At 34.7% G+C, this 23061-nt stretch overlaps 1 protein-coding gene across 2 annotated transcripts in view; it reads left to right on the forward strand.

Moving 5' to 3' along the window:
* The window catches only part of LOC100367332 (uncharacterized), a 44333-nt gene that overhangs the window by 11628 nt on the left and 9644 nt on the right, over positions 1-23061 (forward strand). Inside the window, exons 2-9 of one of the 2 annotated variants that reach the window (XM_085490631.1) lie at positions 8600-8662; positions 10561-10699; positions 12124-12226; positions 12871-13027; positions 13837-14066; positions 15570-15617; positions 18365-18556; positions 19557-19661. In XM_085490631.1, the coding sequence (XP_085346757.1) occupies positions 8600-8662; positions 10561-10699; positions 12124-12226; positions 12871-13027; positions 13837-14066; positions 15570-15617; positions 18365-18556; positions 19557-19661 (1037 nt within the window). The remainder of the gene's footprint in view (positions 1-8599; positions 8663-10560; positions 10700-12123; positions 12227-12870; positions 13028-13836; positions 14067-15569; positions 15618-18364; positions 18557-19556; positions 19662-23061) is intronic. The other variant, XM_085490632.1, reaches the window with a different exon arrangement.

Genomic DNA, 23061 nt, shown 5'->3' on the forward strand with positions numbered 1-23061 from the left:
CATTTCACCATGGGAGCACCACATTCCACCATGGGAGCACCACATTCCACCATGGGAGCACCACATTCCACCATGGGAGCACCACATTCCACCATGGGAGCACCACATTCCACCATGGGAGCACCACATTCCACCATGGGAGCACCACATTTCACTTAGGAAACAATCATAATATAAGAGAATATCTGTGTTTGTGAAGGCAACTAAGATAAAGCATAGCAAGGCAATTGCTTCAAACCTTGTCGATGTTGTATTGGCTTCTTTAATGATGGAAACCTATCTTGACTTCTATGATTATGTTTGCTTCGGATCATGGCATAATTGCTAACTAGTGTGCATAGGCATGTCCTGCTATTCAATACTTTTTCCAAGTCAGTGAAAATAATTACATGTGTGAATACTGATAATGTCTAAAGGTAAACGATAATCAATTTTGTAAGCTGGATATGTAACTGTTTCAGTAACCAGAGAAAATCATTTTAAAAATACTACCAGCTGCCCCAAAGTAAATTTTTTAAAGCATTTTCAGTTGCACATTTGATTCTTTCTCTGTTCTTCATCTTTATTGTATTTTTCTCCTGAGTCAATATACAAAAAGGATACGATTTTGCTATAAAATTATTATTATAAAACACAGTACCAGCATATCTATATATTCATGTTGACTGAATATATTATCCCTTAATTTAATTTTATTATTAATAAATAGGTCTGCCTATGTATCAAATATAATTTCATATTAAATATGCCGTAAAATAAAAATCCCATGTGGTACATGTATGAAGACTTTTTAATTAATAAAAAAATTCCCCCAAAAATGAATATATATAGTTATTTAAAAAGTTTGTTGACCCAATCATTAAATATACATATACATATCCATGCAATTTAGGAACTGTCTGTGCCACACCATTTCCCTTGTCTGGATAGATTTTTGTTTTGGAATCTATGAAACTTGCCAGTGACTGAAAAAATGTCAACTGGTTATCAACATTACCCCATTGCCAGTGACATGTGGTGATGTATGTATGGTAAACATCATCTGTCTATGTATGCTTGAACTGTACTCATAGATAACGAAAGCATGTGATGGTCACATTTTTATTGCTGCTGCGATATAAGAATTCAGTCTGGATAATAACTATTAGTGCAATGACAACAGAAAGTTAATTTTGTAACAATATCACTAACATGGGTAATATTTCGGCCGAATTTAAAAACTATTGGCAGCCATAACTGCAAATGTGCTTACACATGGTGTTGTGTCTAATTAGCATAAATTAACATATTCTTCAGCATAACAATAATTAGTGCAATGACAACAGAAAGTTAATTTTGAAACAATATCACTAACATGGGTAACATTTTGGCCGATTTTGAAAACTATTGGCAGCCATAACTGCAAATGTGCTTACACATGGTATCATGCCTAATTAGCATAAATTAACATATTCTTCAGCATAACAACAATTAGTTCAACAGAAAGTTAATTTTGAAACAATATCACTAACGTGGGAACCGGTAATATTTCTGTGGATTTTGAAAACAGTTTATTTATTTTTCTTCAATTACCGTACTTCATCACCCTGTTACAAGTTTGTTTGCACTGATGATGGAATTCTGAGACTGTCACATAGATGTTACTAAACTAAATATTTGCAAAGGTCAATTTTCAAGTTGTTCGTATCAACAAAACTAGGGTTTAAAAGTAGATACTTGAAATCTTTAACTTTTGCCCCCTTCAAGTGTCATATCCGCCAACAACCTGATGTGTTTGACAATAACTGGTAACTCTTTCAACTCAATAATTTTTCCCAATAAAATCGTTTTCAATAATTTATTTATTTAATAAATGTGTGATAATTTCAATTTTCTTAATAATATAAAAAAATTACGTAGGATTAATTTGTCAAGGGTGATCAAAGCTGACTTCTTGTTTAGATGAAAAGAATTATTTTTTTAAATGCTGTTAACCATTTCTTGTTGCAAAAGACAAATTTTGTGAGTCTGTGAAACTAAAATTTGATCGCAGTGAGTTTGTCTAGGATCCTTTAAAAAGGAATATTTTCATCAGAACTGCTTTCTACTGTTCTAATGCAGGGCTAAGTTTCAGTGGTTGAGAGTGCATCCATTTTCAAGGCCAATTTTATAAAATGGCCTTAGCATCGTAGGATAACAGATAAAGGGCACCAAGGTAAATTCATAGGGCATTAAGGCATTGGCCTTCAATGCCCTTGTGAAGCTCAAGTCATGTTATTGCTCTTCTGTTGATATGGCAACGAGTGATAAACATCCCCCAATGAATCTATCATCATAAAAAAGTTTGAACTACCAGACAAATACATTTCATTTCATCTAATTTTTGTCTTTATTAGCTTGCCTGTAAATGAATACCAGGCTTTCAGCAGCTCACTTATAAAAACTAGTTAAGGTAGAAACCTACTCATAATAATTTTTGAGAAAGTTGATCATAAATCGCATGACAATATTATTTAGTTTATTATGTAAAATCATTGAGCTATTGTCACATGACACTATGAAATAGCATTGTTTTGTGTGTTACAGTGACATATTTTGAGAAACTTGTCCTAATATTCTCCAAAAATCACTATTTGTGGAACAATTCCGTGGAAATTATATAAATAACTTTTGAAATAATTAAGGACAACAAAAAGTACCACAATTCACAATACATGTACATGATTTTTTCCAGCCTATGTCACCAGCCTACAACTGAGATATGGCATAATACATTGTATCTCTGCCATAGAAACCTATGGTAAAAGCATTATAAAACTGACAAAATGGCCATTATCAACTAAAATACAACCATCATTTTACTGAAAATTAGGTTGGTGACCCCAACTTTTTAGCTCCGCTGTTGACTTTGTCAAGCAGATCTTATCATATGAGTGATATCTTTAATTCTCTAATTTTGGTGAATATTTTTGGTAAAAAGTGATATTTTTAACTTCTTGTTTAAAACAAGTCAGATTGCTTTGATATTATATATATAGGTACTACAGGTGAACCTCTCTCAGATTTGTTCGTTTTGTGATGATATCTTCAAATCTCTAATTTTGATGAATATTTTCGTAATTTTTGGTAAAAAGTGATATTTTTGCCTTGTTAAAAACTGCAAGTCAGATTGCTTTGATATCGTACATATAAGCACTGCAAATAGATCTCTCTCTCTGATTTGTTAATTTCGTGATGACTTCTTCAATTCTTTTATTGAAATGTGCATTGCTAACAGTAGAGCTATCTCAGCCGTGAGTCTGCTTGTTTTAAGTTATAAACATTAGTGCCGTTAATTAAATTGGTAATGACTCACTCTATTAAAGTAATAGTAACCGCTTTGCTTTATTAGTAACATACAATGTACATAACTGACTATGGTCAAAATAACTTCAGTTATCCAGTTTATGATACATGCAATTATTGATTTATGAACGTTTCTATTAGATTTATGCTTTTATTAATATATTAAACAAACATGGTACTGTGTACATTTAATCTAGTTGTATAATATAATTAAGTACATAAAGGTAATTTGAAGGGAAACAAGCTATGTAATCCCCATGAATGCAATGCAGTAGCCTAGGGAATGAAAATAATTGTCAAATCAAAGAACATAGATCTAGATTCTTTGCAGCCCTGTACATTATTTTATCATGCATGATTTACTTCCTAATATTGTTTCAAGTAAGGATTCTGTCATTCGTAGCAATTTCGCAAAATTTATTTTCTATATCCTTGATTTAGTTCTGTGAGTTTTGTTGTTCTGAATGTTTTGTTGTGTTATTGTTATTATTGGACATAACTCAAGGTTTCTTTGATCATATCATATCATTATCATGTAGGTGTGTTTTACTGCATCGAACACTACAAATAAAAGGGACAACTTGCAAGTTCCTGGTTTTGTTTGGTTTATCCAAATTACCATACTGTAGAATACTTTATTTTCGCTTGGAATTTTTTTTCGCTATTTTCGCTGAACGAATGATTCCGTAAAAATAAAATCCAGCGAATATACTTTTTTTCCTATATTTCACATTAAACTCATCAAAAATTAGTGAAAATAAATTCCATACGAAACGCTCAAAAAGTCCTTTCAGCGAAAATAAAGTATTCCACAGTAGTTTGTGTATCTATTCTATTTGTAATACGACTGGGTTTTATTATCGCGTAATTTTCAAGCTGTTACATAGCTAGATTGAAATGTACCATTAAATCTAAGAACTTTCTTTCTTATGGTGCTTTTACACTACTTATAGAGTCTTGAGTCAATGATTCTAAACAAAATGACATCCATGCTCGCCACCTGCTGTAAAAGTAGAATGTTGTAAAGCACAAAACAAACACATTAACGGTGTGTTCATTAAAGAGGTTTTTTTGCCACCTGGTACAGTGTGATGGCTTGGGAATAAAATGATTTGCAAAGTGATTGTGGCTATAACCAGGCTGTATGTAGTAAAACCATTCCATAAAAAATATTCCCAAGGTAGTGTCTGCTTCATGTGTGTGAATGAACCACTAATTATTGACTTGGGGTCTGCTTCATTGATTGAAATATATTTGTGTACAGTTGAATGTAATAATTTATAGCGGTGTTCTGAATACTTCTAAGTGTATGGTGAGAATTAATAAATGCAAATGTACTTGCAAGATTGTTCCTGATTGGTCACCTAACCATTACACTGAGCACTCAGACCAATCAGAGAGCAGATTGTTTGATGAGAAATGCTGAATTGTTCGAGTTACTATAACATCATGTTTTAATACAAAAATACTTTTGCTTTGACTCAACTGTATGATAAAGGTGGTATATTAGCCTTAGCGTTAGCCATGCTGTTTCTACAAGTACAGGGACTACAATTAAATTCCCCATATATTAAAAATTGACACTGTAAAAACTTTTACCACTTGGCCATTTAATATGACACAGACATAATGAGTAGTACAGTACCGGCAATTTTAAAAAAAATTAAAGAGAGTGATTTGTTTTTAAAATCAAATAATAATTATCTTCGCTTCAGATGTTGAAAGTTCCAAAATGAAACTGATTCAATGGGGCACTGCTATTGGGCAATATTACGGTACTATTATTTGTGAAGCTGACTCAGTTGACTATTCGCTCTATATGTATCAGTCCGCCATAAACACTTCAAAACTTGCTGTTTTTCGCTTAAATTTCATCTGCACAAACTTAATGCTTGCTTATTCTGGCATAATATTAAATAAAACAGTTCAAAATACAGCGCTACCTTAATTCCCTTGCAAATACACATAGTTGTTTTCAAAATAAAGGGGATTACGTTCATGGGTACCAGTACTTGTATGTCATGCCTTGGGACAAATTCAAATTGCTGTGTAAAACTTCTAAGTGTATAACAATACATAAAGCCATACAGTTGGTGTGACTGCTGGAAACTGAGGCTTATACCGGTATGTAGGTGCTTGTGTATACCTGTGGATGTTATATGCTGGGGTATTGCTTACAATTTTAATAGCAAGGCAGTTGCATTAATATATGGTTTCTTGCACATACAAAGTCAGAAACAACAGACATGTAATACTGTAGAATACTTTATTTTCGCTGGAATTAATTTTCGCTGAAAAGGCTTTTTGGGCATTTTGTATGGAATTTATTTTCACTGATTTTTGATGAGTTTAATGTGACATATAGGAAAAAAAGTATATTCGCTGGATTTTATTTTCACGGAATCATCCTTTCAGCGAAAATAGCGAAAATAAATTCCAAGCGAAAATAAAGTATTCTACAGTATATGAGCTTGGCCATTTGTATAATAATATACATTGTAATTGATATTTGCGTACTACTAGTATATGTACATGCACATCCCTTTTGAATCTAATGTCTGTATCATCACAACATGTGTTTACAAACAATAGACTATTTTATGTCCTCCTTGTGATCCCATTTTATTCGTAAAATCAAGCATAAAAACACGACAAACAAGATCATAGTGTCGTGGTGATGTAAAAACTTCCTGTGGGATTCAACTAACAAAAAGTAATTTTTTTAGGCCTATGTTCACACTTGATATTGTGCTTTACACATTTGATGATGGTCAATTTTGAGAAAACTAAGTGATTCTAAATGCTGATATTTCAACATTGAACTACCAAAAAGTAAAAAAAAAGAAGTTCAAAATTAGGCCAGGAAAAAAAATTCTTTTAAAAATGATGTGGCAAGGCGATTTTTTTTTTTTTTAATTCTGACCTAAAATGGGGGAAATTTGAGACAAGTGCGAGTACAAGCCCATTTTGGAATGCTTTAGAAGGAAAAAAAACACGTCTGAGGCGCATAGTTCAAAATGATGCACATTATGCTAGGTCTCACAGTGAATAGCAAATCCACTATTCCAAATTGGGCATGTTTCTAAAGTGTTATTTGGGCTTTGACCAACAACTTCATGTACCGGTACTTGACAGCACTGCCATGCAATGTATTTAGATTTACCAACTACTGTAAAATGCATTACACTGGGTTTAAATTTTGCTCGGTTACCATTTCAGGCATATAATCATTTAGATAATGTGTTCTATGCTAAATATTACATATTCACTGGGTTTTAATTAATTTAGCACATTTTCCAGTCAGCGAATTAAGCAAAATAAAAACCCAGTGAATAATTAATCCTTTTACAGTATTTATTTTGAGCCTATATATACTCCTGGTACACTCTGTTTGCTACAAAGTGTTTTTCCAATGACATGTATATTTGACCTTAATTTAATAATTTACAATGCTTTTCAGACATAAAATAACTCCCAAACTTGCAATTTTTAAAATGAGTAGCATTGTCACCAATAGGTTTAATTTGCATGTATTCTTTGTAGTATGGTATATACCTATGTTACTAATATAAGGCCAGGAAAAAAAAATTCTCTGTTTCTCGTTTCACGTAAATTTTAAAATGTTAATATTCTAATTTCCATTACTATAATTATATACATGAGTAATATGCACAACAAAAATTTGAACTAATTCGCATCAGTATTTCTCATGTTATAGATGAAATCATTTTCTCAATTTCCGACAACAGATTCTATGATGTCATGCTTTACCCATAATCCTTTGCTTGAAAATCAAGATGGCTGACTACATAATATTGATGAAAAATTGAATATCTAGAGAATGAAAAGTGATATAAAAAAACTGTGAATTGCATTCTCCTACATTTGCTGAGCTTTTTCTTTAGAGGTCATTATGTTGTTTGGATTGATGTTTCCTTTAAATACAAGTTAAGCTAGCATTAAGCCAGCCTGAAGCCAGCTAAATATTAAGTTTCACCCAGACCTTACTGTATATATAGTGTACATTTCAAATGTGCATGCATGCATACAGGCTGGGTTTAGCTCTTACACCACCAGTTCCCTCTTTTCATCCATCACAAATTCAAAAATGGTTCTGTTTAAAGTCTGCACTTTCCTTCAGAAGATTGGGACAAAAATAGTCAAATTTTTTGAGTAAAAACTGAAAATTGACTCAAATTTTGTCTGTTGGCTCCAAAATTAGGGTTCATCTCCAGAAATATTTAAGGATACAAGTAAATAGTCCAGAACAATTTGGGCGAGAAATTCAAGTGGTGAAAAGGCTATCAGACAGCTGATCAAATTACTCTAAAAACAATACTGTGAAATACTTTATTTTCGCTTGGAATTAATTTTCGCTCAAAGAATGATTCCGTGAAAATAAAATCCAGCGAATATATCTTTTTTCCTATATTTTACATTCAACTCGTCAGAAATAGTGAAAATAAATTCCATACAAAACACCCAAAAAGTCTTTTCAGCGAAAATTAATTCCAGCTAAAATAAAGTATTTTACAGTAGTTAGTAAATACCTGAAACAAAATGGTAAACTATATACATGATTTGTAGGTTTCTTTAAAGCTTTTGATACTGTTTGAAGGGATGGTTTATTTATTTTATAAATTATTGAAGAATTAATGGGAAACTTTATCATTGATTTAAAAACATGTATAACAACAGGTAACATTAAATAATTATAAAATTAACTATTTTATGCAGATGACCTAGTAATGATTTCAACAACATAATTAGGTTTGCAAAATGCAATGAATAAATTATTTGAGTACTGCCACTAATGGAAACTCCAGATAATATTCCAGACAAATTAAAAGGTGATGTCCAGATATTTAAAGATATTCAAATAACATAATAATAATAAGCCAAGCTAGTGAATATTTATACAAAATATTTGAAATCATAAATAGCAATAACTGACATTTTGCTTAATATTTTATTTTATATTTCATTGCTGTCAATCAATGGAAACTATTTCTTAGAATACAATAAATTATTATTATTATTATAAAATCTGATGGATCTGATACCAGTTCTTTTTCATTGTTGACACCATTTACAGTACTTTTCAGATTTTCATCACATGTCACAAGAGGTGGGTCAGAGGTCAATTAAGGACCAAATATCAAAATGATTATTATGGCTTCTAATTTTGAGAATGCAATATGCAAATATCAGCAGATGTGTCCAATATTGTTATGATATATAAATGATGCAAAACACTCTCAATGTTTGTTTTTAGTTCGACGAGAATGGTCAGTATTTGAAGATGGCGCCCTCGCACACAAGATACAGGAAGAAGAGAGTAAGTAGTGATCCTTTTATGTTATGGTGTAGTGTGTGCAAATAATTTCACATTTTTAGTCCCTGTTCTGATTAAGCACTGTGTGTCCGATCATATATGTGCCTCTATCTCGAATGTTCCTGGGCCGATTACATTCAAACTTTACACATACGTAATACATCTTGGGATACATATACATGTACATTTAGTTTCACAATCTGATTTAAGATGGCCGAATGGTGGCCATTTTTATGCGCAAAATTCATCAAAATCAAGCATTTCTGCCATTCCGGAGCTTCATTTCAGTTGTGTATGGATGGGTTTATTTAAATAAACTGTATGAACATGTGTATTTTAGTGTCAGTGATGTACAATGGAGTGTTGACACAGTGTATAACAATGATTATGTCAGTAGAAACTGCAGTGTTCCCTCCAGGATTCAAACAGTGTGGCAGTGCCTCGTTTGACGAATGTTCAGTGTTGACACAGTGTATAACAATGATTATGTCAGTAGAAACTGCAGTGTTCCCTCCAGGATTCAAACAGTGTGGCAGTGCCTCGTTTGACGAATGTTCAGTGTTGACACAGTGTATAACAATGATTATGTCAGTAGAAACTGCAGTGTTCCCTCCAGGATTCAAACAGTGTGGCAGTGCCTCGTTTGACGAATGTTCAGTGTTGTCACAGTGTATAACAATGATTATGTCAGTAGAAACTGCAGTGTACCCTCCAGGATTCAAACAGTGTGGCAGTGCCTCGTTTGACGAATGTTCAGTGTTGACACAGTGTATAACAATGATTATGTCAGTAGAAACTGCAGTGTTCCCTCCAGGATTCAAACAGTGTGGCAGTGCCTCGTTTGACGAATGTTCAGTGTTGACACAGTGTATAACAATGATTACGTCAGTAGAAACTGCAGTGTTCCCTCCAGGATTCAAACAGTGTGGCAGTGCCTCGTTTGACGAATGTTCAGTGTTGACACAGTGTATAACAATGATTACGTCAGTAGAAACTGCAGTGTTCCCTCCAGAATTCAAAGTGTGGCAGTGCCTCGTTTGACGAATGTTCAGTGTTGACACAGTGTATAACAATGATTACGTCAGTAGAAACTGCAGTGTTCCCTCCAGAATTCAAAGTGTGGCAGTGCCTCGTTTGACGAATGTTCAGTGTTGACACAGTGTATAACAATGATTACGTCAGTAGAAACTGCAGTGTTCCCTCCAGGATTCAAACAGTGTGGCAGTGCCTCGTTTTATCATCACACTGGTTTTATTTCCACTGTGCAATTGCTGACTTTTCAAATCAATTTGGTAAACTTGTGTGTAAATATATCGTTCTTGATGCAATGAAAGTTTTGAATGTGAATAATTGTGTACATCCTGTAACAGAGTATTTTAATGTGTTTGTTATTAATCATCAATAATATATCAATAATATCAACTATATGCAAATAGTATGTAAATGTTATGCAAATTAGTATGTAAATTTGTACCTTGACAGTGGTAACATTTCTGGAGAGAGTACTAAAACTGTATTTTGTGATAGAACCGAATTACTGTTGAATACCTTATTTTCGCTTGGAATAAATTTTCGCTGAAGGAATCAGGATTCAGTGAAAATAAAATCCAGGGAATATACCTTTTTCCCTATATTTTACATTTAACTTGTCAAAAATCAGTGAAAATAAATTTCATACAAAACACCCAAAAAATCTTTTCAGCGAAAATTAAATCCAGCTAAAATAAAGTATTGTACAGTATATAAATATATAAGATAAACAAAAACATGTGAACACACTCGTGTGACTCGGTTGTGTATTACTGAATTGGTCAGTGTCCATATACCAACATTTATATCTGGTAGACATTGTGCTACTATTCTGGGGCCAAGGTCTGGTAAAAGTCTGTTTTTTCTTCCAGTTGAGAAACATTATTCAGGAAATGTTTCAAGACGAAGGACTGTGCGCACAGATCTCAGAACGGCTAAAGATTTTGCTGGTGAAGAAGCTATGATTGCTTTTCATGAAGAACAAGATAAACTGCGAGTCCAACAAGAAATGTGAGTGTGTGATAAATAAGTAAATAATAAAATATTTAAAATAGGTTTTCAATTCGGTAGCACTTATTGGTCAGAAAATTATTATTAAAACGTGACTTGAATACATGTACATTTCGTAACATAACTTAACTTACGATTTGTAAGTGCAGTTCCGTTGAATAAGATTCCTTTGTTGTTTTGTCACTCAATTGTGGCGTTAACGTTAGAGATCTCGACACGACCCAAGACTCAGGAAAAATTTGATCTCAGTCCCGATAGATGCTTGGGACTGAAACTCTGCATGTGCCGAGATTTGCTGCCTGAATGCTCGGCACAAGCCAAAATTACGCCCTCGGTGACAAATTTAAGAGATCATACTAGTATGCTGATTCATACTAGTATGAAATTACGATGACAGGAATGCAGATATACTAGTATATGAATGAAATGAATGCAAATCGTCATCAGTGATGCATATTTATGTGCTGCTGCAACCGCTATTTTCTTGCAATGCTACATTGACATTGACATGTGCACGATGACTCATAATAATTACCATAACAAATGGATATCATTTAAGTATATAAATTATTATCATCATCATATGCATATTGTTTTCCATTTTTGGGCCAAATAACAGATCGACGAGTGAGGGTGTGATTTTGGCAAGAGCCGAGTCGGCCCTAAGTGGGTCCCGAATAACGTGAACGCAACTGCTGTAATCCTTCTTCAAACACAAAGGATTCCAAATTTTGGCACGTGCTGAGAACGTGAACGTGAACGTAGTGATAGTTGGTTTTGTGATTTAAAGATTATCACCTGATAACATTTGCCTATAGAGCTGGTTGATACTTTTGGTGTCATGGTCTGTATTATTCTCTCAATAGATGATTTTCCGTACAATTGCGAGATCTCGCAAGATGCATGAAAGACGCGCGTCAAACGTTTGCCGCAAAAATCGAACGATTTGATTTTGAACTAGAATTTCTTTATTTCGTAGCTTACATTGGCCGGCCGATCTTCGACAGAGGAATATTGCTTCCGAATACCCTTACTTAATCGAAATTGCCTATCATCAAATGTGGACAGCACATTATTAAGCATGGAAATGTCCCCGAAATACTTTCGCGTTTGTCGAATCCCACGCGATGTTTGACGCGACTACGACGCTATGACCTTTGTTTGTCCTGTTTTTACGTTCGATTTCACGCATAACGCGTGATTCTCGCAGTGAACGGAAAATGGTCTATTTCGGCTTCTTGTTTATACTATGTATGTAGCCCATGACATCACCTATATCAACGTACTATACAAACAAACGATATTGGATGATAAACATTTAATATGCCTGTCAACATTGACGTCAACATTATTCACGTACATATTGTTTCCTCTGTAATAGCCTTTGGACAAGGTTGCCATAATTTCACTATGTTTACTTTCAGTGAAGAAAAAGACAGACAAGCAGCTCAGCGACTCTACGAGGAATTACTGGAGCAAGAAAGACAGAACTTTGAACAACTAAGATTTCAAGAGAACAGAGACGCTGTATGTGTATACCTTTCAATTTGTTTGCAAGTTCAAACGGAGTATTAGGAGATGTCAAGCTATTACTGAGGGGCACATTATATCAATAGAAAATGCAATTCTCTTCCAATTTATTTTATCAAATTGTTTAAATTGATGATACACGTATCGCCAAAATTGAACAAAATGTATGTAATTACAGTATCGCAGGACATGCTTGTAGTTGCTGGTGTGTGCTTCTAGTACGTAGCATAATGATAGTAAATAAATACTGTGGAATACTTTATTTTCGCTGGAATTAATTTTCACTGAAAAGGCTTTTTGAGCATTTTGTGTGGAATTTATTTTCACTGATTTTTGATGAGTTTAATGTGAAATATAGGAAATATAGGAAAAATAAAGTATTCTACAGTAATATTTTTAGTGTGCGCATTTAGCCAAACAGATCAGCCTCAAAAAAAACAGTTCTAATGATGTGAGACAAGCATACCGTAGCAAGAAAATCAGCAACTTCACTGGAAGTGTTTAGTATCCCAACTATTATAGCACTGACTGTAAATGGCCAAGCCTCCTAGGCCAGATTTTGCTATCACTATGTGCAAGAATGAAAATTCCAAAGACATATCACTGAATTCAAATCACTATATTTGATTGATATTCACTAGGAGTTAGCAAGGCAGTTACAGGACAAAGAGCAAAAGAAATATGAACGACATGAACTTAAAAAAAGGGAAAAAGAACTTCGAAGGGAGCGACAACGTTTAGAGAAGTTAATGGCACAACAGGATAGGGATTTAGCTGCATATACTCAAAGAAATACAGGTAAATGAGTTCATTCATTGCTACAATCGTGAAATGAATGGATGTTTACATTGCATATATCCTGTGTACCTAAGGATGCATGTAATACACTATCAATATTATTTTTACAATATTTACTGCCGTGTCTCGTCTTATGCTATGTCTAAATTATGCACTAGTTAATAAACCTGACCTCCACCTTTGGGTATGTAGGGGCAGGACAAATCACTAAAAGTTGCTGAATATATTTTGTCCCACCGCCTGGGATAACACAACAATGTTATATTGCCTTGTTATCCCTACCCTGTCTTATTCCTACACTATTGTTCTTGGGTTTTGACCCCTAGATGGGAATTTTCAGTCATCTCTGAACATCAGTATCAAAAGATTAGCCCTATAGTTGCCACACATACCTTGGGGTTTCGGGGTTTTCATTGACTCGTGTGTTACTGTGCAAGGTGTCAGCTACAGTTGACAAGACCCATTGGCGCACTTCACACGAGAAACGACAAACGCACAAATGCATGGCAAGCAATTCCTACAGTCATGCATGTACAAGAAATGGTCACGCTGTTCTGACCTTCATTGTAGTTTTATACACATTACAAGGTGTTTCAAGAAATAGGAATTAAAAATAAACTGAATAAAACAGACAATTTCATTAAAATAATGACGTGCTACATTCCCCTAGCAAAGTTTCTAAATAAGGCAAAACAGAAATCAGGTATATGAAAGCTATCACCTCTACATTGGGAGAATCCTGTAACTATCATTAAATTACCATTAAATTATCATTATTACACAGTGCTTTAAATGAGTGTTTGTTTCAGATCATGTTTATGACGACGATGATTTGACCAATGTAGCGGCTGGACATAGTAGAGGCCATGATTATCCACCAGATGAACTCCCACCTGAAGGCTATCATGAAGACTTTGCACAAAACAATGCTGATAAAAGATTATCTGATGAACCACCCGGCTATGAAGGTCCATATGATGAGTCTGAGGAAGAGGAGGATGAAGAGACGAGACAAATTCGACAAATGCAAGATGACGAGGTAAACTTTCAACAGACTTGCTTGTTTTGTAATTTTAGATGCCTTTGTTTATCAATATATTCAGGCTTGAATGTTTAGTATGATAAATTCCTAATACCAGGCTTGAATATTTAATGTGGTAAATTCCTTGTAACAGGCTTGAATATTTAGTGTGGTAAATTCCTGGTACCAGGCTTGAATATTTGAAGCAATAAATGTCTGGTAGACTATTTGATGTGGTATAATTCTAGTACCAATTCCTGGTACCAGCTTGAATATTTAGTATAGTTAATTCCTGGTACAAAGCTTGAATATTTAGTATGGTAAATTCCTGGTACCAGGCTTGAATATTTGAAGCAATAAATGTCTGGTACACTCTAGAATATTTGATGTGGTATAATTCTAGTACCAATTCCTGGTACCAGGCTTGAATGTTTAGTATGGTAAATTCCTGGTACCAGGCTTGAATATTTAGTGTGGTAAATTCCTGGTACCAGGCTTGAATATTTGAAGCAATAAATGTCTGGTACATTCTAGAATATTTGATGTGGTATAATTCTAGTACCAATTCCTGGTACCAGGCTTGAATGTTTGGTATGGTTTATTCCTGGTACCAGGCTTGAATGTTTAGTATGGTTAATTCCTGATACTAGGCTTGAATGTTTAGTATGGTTAATTCCTGGTACCAGGCTTGAATATTTAATGTGGTAAATTCCTGGTACCAGGCTTGAATGTTTAGTATGGTTAATTCCTGGTACTAGGCTTGAATGTTTATTATGGTTAATTCCTGGTACCAGGCTTGAATGTTTAGAAATGTGAATTCCTGGTACCAGGCTTGAATGTTTAGTATGGTTAATTCCTGGTACCAGGCTTGAATGTTTAGTATGGTTAATTCCTGGTACTAGGCTTGAATGTTTAGTATGGTTAATTCCTGGTACCAGGCTTGAATGTTTAGTATGGTTAATTCCTGGTACCAGGCTTGAATGTTTAGAATTGTGAATTCCTGGTACCAGGCTTGAATGTTTGGTATGGTTAATTTCTGGTACCAGACTTGAATGTTTAGTATGGTTAATTCCTGGTACCAGGCTTGAATGTTTAGTATGGTTAATTTCTGGTACCAGGCTTGAATGTTTAGTATAGTTAATTCCTGGTACCAGGCTTGAATGTTTAGTATGGTTAATTCCTGAGACCAGGCTTGAATACTTAATGTGGTAAATTCCTGGTACCAGGCTTGAATATTTGAAGTCACAGCGTTTGAGATATGGTGAATTCCTGGTAAAATTTAGAAGTACCACAATGGAATCTAAAAATTGTTGATCACTAACGGTGCCTTTGCACTTCTTATATATATATATAGATAGATAGATAGTTACACACCTTGAATATATTCCATCACTTCCTATCCCTTGCTCTATATCTACAGTAGACATGTGCACATGGTTGAACTCTTACTACATGTACTGCCTATAATGACCTAAAACGTGACAACTGTGTTGTTGAGACTGCATTCTCAATTTATTTTAGACTGTGGCTCACAAGCACATGAGTGTTAGCCAGATTGAAGATGATGAGGTAAACTAATACCCAGCTCTGCTCTGCTCTGCTCTGCTACGAGTACAGGCAGGGTGGCTAGTACAGGATCATTTCATACATGCAGTGGACTTAGTCTATGTACAACCTCTAAAGGTCACACATCCTGGCATTTTCCATGACCCTCAAAGGTCACATTTTTTGTCATAATTTTCTATATTACTGTGAAATACTTTATTTTAGCTGGAATTAAGACTTTTTGGGTGTTTTGTGTGGAATTTATTTTCACTGATTTTTGATGAGTTGAATGTGAAATATAGGAAAAAAGATATATTCGCTGGATTTTATTTTCACCTTAATCATTTCTCCAGTGAAAATAGTGCAAAATTAGTTGCAAGCGAAAATAAAGTATTTCATAGTATATGGTACCTTAGGTTAAATTTCAAGTCAACATTCAATAAAAAACATTGAGAATTCTGATTAATAGTGAATTAGTTTCCAAGAAAGAATCAGGATGTGTGACCTTCAGGGGTCAAGCATAAGGTCTATTGAGTGTCGCATGGCTGTCTGCCATGATCATATTCATGCATGTGATTACATGTACTTCATACTCTATAGATTTATCACTGTAGTGAGAGCCTCATTCTGAAATGATATGCAAATGAATTCCTGTGATTGCTTCATTCCCTCTATAGATTTATCACCATGGTGAGAGCCTCATTCTGAAATGTTATGCAAATGAGATCATGTTTTTGTTTCCTTTTAAGGATACTGCCTCGTTCAGCAGACTGTTCCATCAAAGAGAATTATGGGTATTTTTCAGGGCAAATTGAAACGTTTTTGCTATTGCTCATGCCACTTTGCTCCGAAAAAGAAATATAATTCTTAGAACAGTTTGTCTAAACATGTGGTTCTCTTCAAAAAGATCTATTGCTTCTACTCTTTAGATTTGTCACCATGGTGAGAGCCTCAATCTGGAATGTTATGTTATGCAAATGAATTAATGTTATTTATAGGAGTCAGAATGAGTTGTTAATGCCCTTTAATCAATTAGGTGCATTAGTTTAGAATAAATATCAAATACACATTAGAACAACACAGTAAAGAACATTCATTGACTTGTTCTCATTTGCATGCCAACTCATTTGCATGTGTTCTCATTTGCATGCCAACTCATTTGCATGCCAACTCATTTGCATCCCAAACTCTTTTGAATGCCAACTCATTTGCATCCCAAACTCTTTTGCATACCAATGTCAGATTGTATCAAAAAAAAAAAACTGTAGTAGAAATTGTTCCCCTCCACTTTATTGCTATGTAAAATTCGCTGTACTAGTATCCTCTATAATTATTTTGGGATTAGTTTGCCTACCTCATATCTTGAATTATAGCCACATTTAAAAGCCTGATCTATGTCAATGATGTCATCTCCAAACCTTGGCATTGGACATGTACACACACCTATGTTGCTGTAGATTCTGGCTTCAGACCTGTTTCTAGTTCGTTCTGTTCTCTGTATATATCCACCTGGTGATACAGCATTGTTGTCTTTGCAGATTAGTGACAAATATACATCAATAACTTTCATTTCCACTGTAGTAATACTAATTAACTTGTATCTTGATATACTGATCCAATAAGTCTGCTTCTCTAGTGACGATGCATTGCTGTCCGGTATGTAAATGTTGTAGATGGGTGAAAACCTTATCAGTTACATGCAAAACTTTTGTGCGTTATCATTTTATTGCTTGTAATTTGGAATATAGTGCTATTTAAAAAAAAACAGCATTTTGAATTGCACAGTGGGTGGAAATAAGTTTATTTGTTAGCCACGCTTGTTCCTGGCTGCAAAAGTACAGGGGAATTTTAAGATAATCATCCCTTCAGCAAAAATAGCGAAAATAAAGTATTCTACAGTATCTACATGTACTGGTACTGCACAATGATGTTTTGTCGCTAGATACTTATTGGAAAGGTGTATTATTTACACATGCTAATATATTTAGTTAAACTGTCACTTATAAATATCCCTGGCCATTATCATCTTGGGGCAGCACTGTTCATGTTGCTTATACTGTACTTTTCTTCAGCATTTTCTCTATCATTATCGACATCTTTAGCCTTAGACATATTTTGCTTTTGTAAAACACACTGAAATAACTACATGCCATTTTAGCGAATTTGACTCAATACATGAATTAACAAAATCTTAATTTGGCTAAAATGCCAACAATCTCATTGTGAGAATATACTTTATTCTAAATTAGCGACATCTTGAATTAGCAAAATTACAGGTTAGCTAAATTAGCTAAAATGAAATGCTAGCTAAAAAGACGTGTTTTACAGTAGTAGCCTTACCACTTGAAAGTGTTTGAAATAGGCTTTTGGGGAATGTCATCAAATGTTTACAACTTCGCCTTTATTGACAAAACAATTACATCATCAGTAGACCATCAAAAATTAAGAAAATATTTTGTTGTTAGCAATCTGTCCATTCCTTGGATAATATTTTTGCGAATTTTTATTAAAATACAGTGAATAATCAAACCTGTAAATGAAAAATCTAGTGACTATTCTTTGCAACAGGTAAAAATTGAATCCAGTGAATAATTCTTCTTTTTCAGTTATGCTCATTTTTATTTATAGTCATGCTTCTTCTTTAATGTCTACTTTATAGTACAGTTTTCACTTTCATTGGTCATTGACCTGTTTCCATGCCTCATTGTTGACCATATTTCTTCTGAAGCCATTGAGAATTACTTTTTATATTTATTTCCATTGATGTCTAGGAATTTGCCAGACTATTACACGAACAGGAGAGTAAAAGGAAGAGTAAACATCTTCCGAAAGATATCTCTGAACTCACCGCACATGATGAAGACATTGCCAGGAAAATGCAACAGGAGGAACAGTTGATGGCGAAACGTCATCAGTATAAACGGCATCAGAAGAAAGTCTCCGCTGAAATAGCAGATCCAGATGTAAGAGTTTGTTGAATATTTAAATGATCATTCGCCCGTCCATCTGTCTGTCCTTCAATTCGTCCATGTATTCCAGACTCTGTTTGACCAATCTCATTCAAACTTTATACAAAAACATTTTAAAACATACTGATTTGGACATAAAATTTCTAATACTCAGCTGCTGTTTCTCTCAGATGTCTATCACAATTTAGATCAAAGTTGGTATGATGATCATAAAAATTGGATTACAGGTGCAGGTCATTATTTTTCTAGACTTGAACAAATCTGGCTTACTGGTGGTCACTTGGTTTCTTATGGTATACATGTCAGTTTTGCCTGAATGCAATGATCATTTTTGTTCAATCTTAGTGCATAGATAGTATACCAAAACATACATCAGCATTAATATTATTTTTTTTAAATTCAATATGGCTAAAAGTATTGATGTAAAATCACTAATTCATCATTGTTGCCGTTTCTCCGAGAAGACAAGGACTCAAAGTTGTTATGGTGATTATGCATATTTGGTTACTGGTGCTCGACTTTGTTCAATTTGATTGGTCGATTGGGCACCTTGGACAAAATGGTGGCTATTTTAGCCCCTTAAGAATAAACAAAAAATGGACATGTCAGTGTTTTTGACATTTTGATTCAAAATGAAAAGGCAGCCACTTACCACATTTTGTGCATGCAAAATTATTTCTTGATTCTGCCATGATTGATTTTGTTTATTGCTGGTAAAAAGATTAAGCTTGATACAATACAATGATGTAATGACTTGATATAATGACACAAATAAATTGTTCATTATTTCTCAAACATATATTAAACATTTTTACCAAGTGTAATGCCATAGACATGAACCTCAAGTTGCTTTACTTTCACTTCTGATCTGTTTTTCTTTGTCGAGCACACAAAGGCAAAATTTTACAAGGACTATGCCATTTTCAATGACCATTTTCATTGTACCAGCATCATTAATTGAATTGGTTCAATGAAATATTTGATTGTTTTGCAGCCCTTAGTGCCACTACATGGAGATCATCACAGACAGCATTCTGTTCCAGCCAGGATTAAGTATGGAGACGGAGGCATTACATTGAAAAGTTACACTAAACAGTCTGTAAGTTAATATACAGTTATGCCATCTCATACCACCCACATGTTTATGAGGTCGTTGTTTATGCCAATATTAAAAGAATTCCTTTTACGTGAATATATGCATTCCCGATTTGATGTGTAACACTTTGTATATAAGTGTTATTTTTTTTGTGATAAATTCTACATTATTACTCTAGTTTATAAAATGACAACTACAATTTAACAATAATTGTTGTGAATGTCTGTATCGAGATGGGGGCTGACAGGGCTTGAACTGCTAGTCCAAACTACTGCTTCCAATATATTGCTGGAAGTATTAAGTTACACTACTGTATATGACAGCTATGTTGATTATGTTTTGACTTGACCCACCATTCCTGCATGGTGCGCACATTCCTCCTCACTCTTGTCACCTTTTGACATACCTCGCAAAACATCATCGATCTACATGTTCATAGTTCAAATGTGTGGCAAATTAAAAATAGCAGACTACTGGAAAATGTTGACACAATTCTACAAAAATATCCAAGTCTTGTTTTTCAGAATCAAATTTCAAAAATATTGAAGGGAAAACTTCATGTTTTTAATTGTACTAATTTTCTAATCGAGGGCATCTTACATCTAGATTTAATACTCAGTTCAAAATGGAAATAGGAACATCTTTTTATTCTATCCTTGCTAGTAGATTGAAGTATTGTACCGCAAATCAAAATATCAATAAGTTGTGTCACTTATTAATCCATTCCATTCTCACCAGTTACTGAAATTTACAAACAGTTCTTATACGTTGTTAAAATTGTTATATTTTTTAACAGATTGTGATTAGTTTCTTTCAACCTGTAACTTATTTCTCTGTCTTCTTTTCTTTTCCTACTAACATTGTAATATGACCAACTTCCCTTACAGAAGAAGCGAAAATCTAAAAAACGCAGTGCTCCTAGCAAAAACATGATGACCAGGCCTAACCGTATACCAGAAGTATACGAGTATACACTTAGTAATAGTTCCTGCCTGACACGTTGTCCAGTTCATGGCTGTATCACTGCATTACCTCCATATTACATGCTCAAGCAGGACGATTTCATTTCTGTTGACCACAATCAGACTACTGTTGTTTCTGATGAATATACCAGGAGCATGACTGTTCTCTCTGATGAACACCTTCTGGGCAGGACTGTTGTCTCAGAATCAACAGACTTATGCCCAACTGCAGTTATTTTCTGTGACCAAATGCTAACACCTGAACCAGATCTTATATCAGATCACAGTGTCTCATCACAGTCTGTCAGTTCCCTGAATAATGCTCAAACATCTAACAGAGATAAACATCAGCCATCAATTTGTACAGATCATCAACATGCACATGATTCAAACACAGATGTTGATCCTGTTTCAAACAAAGCTAAAAGAATTTCTCAGCTTTTCACTGAACTAGAAAAGGTTGGCGTGTTGCAGGCAATAGATGAGACTATAGTCTCCCCAACCCAGTCCGTCAGCAGCAAAGCCCCCATCAAGCAAAAGTATGGAGAGTTCTGGATTTGTGAAGATGAAGAATTTGTTTTCCGTCGAACTCAAAGCTTCACACAGAAACTTAAAAATGTAATCAGTAGACCAACAAGAAGATATTCATCACAGCTGAATTTAGCTTCTTTGAGTGAAGCTCCTGTGGTTTTAAAGAGTAGTCAACGGCTGGATGGATCAAATTCAGAGGTGGCTAAAATTGTCTCAGATGTTGGAAGGGCTACATTCCAACTGGATGATTCAAAGTTGACAGTTCTCATTGCGGACGGGACAAAACATAACTTTAGCGGGTCTGAACAGATGCTTTCGCACGCCTCTGAAAATGAGGTTCTTCCAGACTTGTCTAAGGAACCCCATGCTCAACAAAAACAGAGTTGCAAACACAATGCAAATAGTGAGAATGATGATGCAGATGAATTGATATTGTGCAGCAGTGATAGGGACACAAATGATATGAACTTGATGAATGCATGTGTTACTCCCTCCATAGTAATTCTGGATGAAAATGAAAGTGGCCAGGATGTGAATGAAGGTATTAAATGCATGCATCAGAGGAAAAATTCTACAGATATATGTGCATGTTCCAGCAATAACAAGAATTTAGTAATGAACAAGGGCACATGTTCTTCTAGTAGTCAGGAGAAGCTGACTAGACCAATCTCACCATCAAAACCTTTACCAGAATACATGTCACTGGATACAAAGCATAGAGACTTCCCTTCTACAGAGATAGATGAATATAACTTACCCATCCAGTCATGCACCAGTTTGGATGACCAAAGCACAACGCACAGAGACTCTCCTTCTACTGAAATGGAGGAACTTAAAAACAAAATCACCAAGCAAAGCAACTTGCCAACTACACAGATAGATAAACACAATCCTTGCATCCAACCAATCTGCAGCTCTGATGATCTAGTTACAAAGAATGGAGACTTTCCATCTACAGCGACAGATGAACATAACCTTTCTATCCATTCATGCTGTAGTGCTGATGACCAAATCACTGAGCATAAGAACTTACCTTCAACAGAGTTGGGTGAACATAATTCTCCCATCCAGTCATTCATTGATTCTGATGATCAAATCACAAAGCATAGTGACTTACCAACTACAAAGATGAATGAAGATAATCCTCGCATCCAGATTATCTGCAGTTCTGATGACCAATTCACAACAAATAGAAACTTGCCATCTTCAGAGATTAATGAACATATCCAACCCATCCAGTCATCGTACAGTTCTGATGACCAATTCACAGAACTTCAATTGCTTCCAGACAGTCCAAATCTCTCAGAGATTGAAAGTTTATGTACATGTGGTTTTACCACAGATTTGACTGATTCATCATCACCTGGTCATCGAGTTGACACACCTTCAAGTAATCCACTTCCTTTTTGTGCAGACTCTGAACCTTCACCATGCTTTGATGACTCTGTCTTTGTAACTCCTACCAGAAGGACTACCCACAGTGAAACATCAAAGAACCATGCTGAAGGTGGAGGTGATTTTGTCTGTCAAGAAACTTCTGTGGTAAACGTTGATGATGAAGCTTTCTCAGAACCTGGTAGTGAATCTAGCTCATCTAGCTCTGATGATGAATCTTCCCATCGACTTGTCAGTATGGATTATGATGGTGATGATTCTGCTAGTGATGATAATTTAGATTACACCTTCATGAACCATTTGAGAACTAAACATCCACCTGCCCAAAACTGCATAATGCTAACACAGGATTTTTTCTCCCCTAGCAAAGATGTTTCCAATGATAGTCTATCCCAGAATGTTTCTGGAATGGATGACTCCTCCAGAAGTGCAGAAGGTACTCATATTGAAACACAGCAAATTGATAATAGTAAATCTTGCTCTGAGGTACTCGCCAAAAGTATTGCTGTAACCAC

This window comes from Saccoglossus kowalevskii, chromosome 15, assembly GCF_978046115.1.
Source record: "Saccoglossus kowalevskii chromosome 15, keSacKowa6.1, whole genome shotgun sequence".
Classification (NCBI taxonomy): domain Eukaryota; kingdom Metazoa; phylum Hemichordata; class Enteropneusta; family Harrimaniidae; genus Saccoglossus; species Saccoglossus kowalevskii.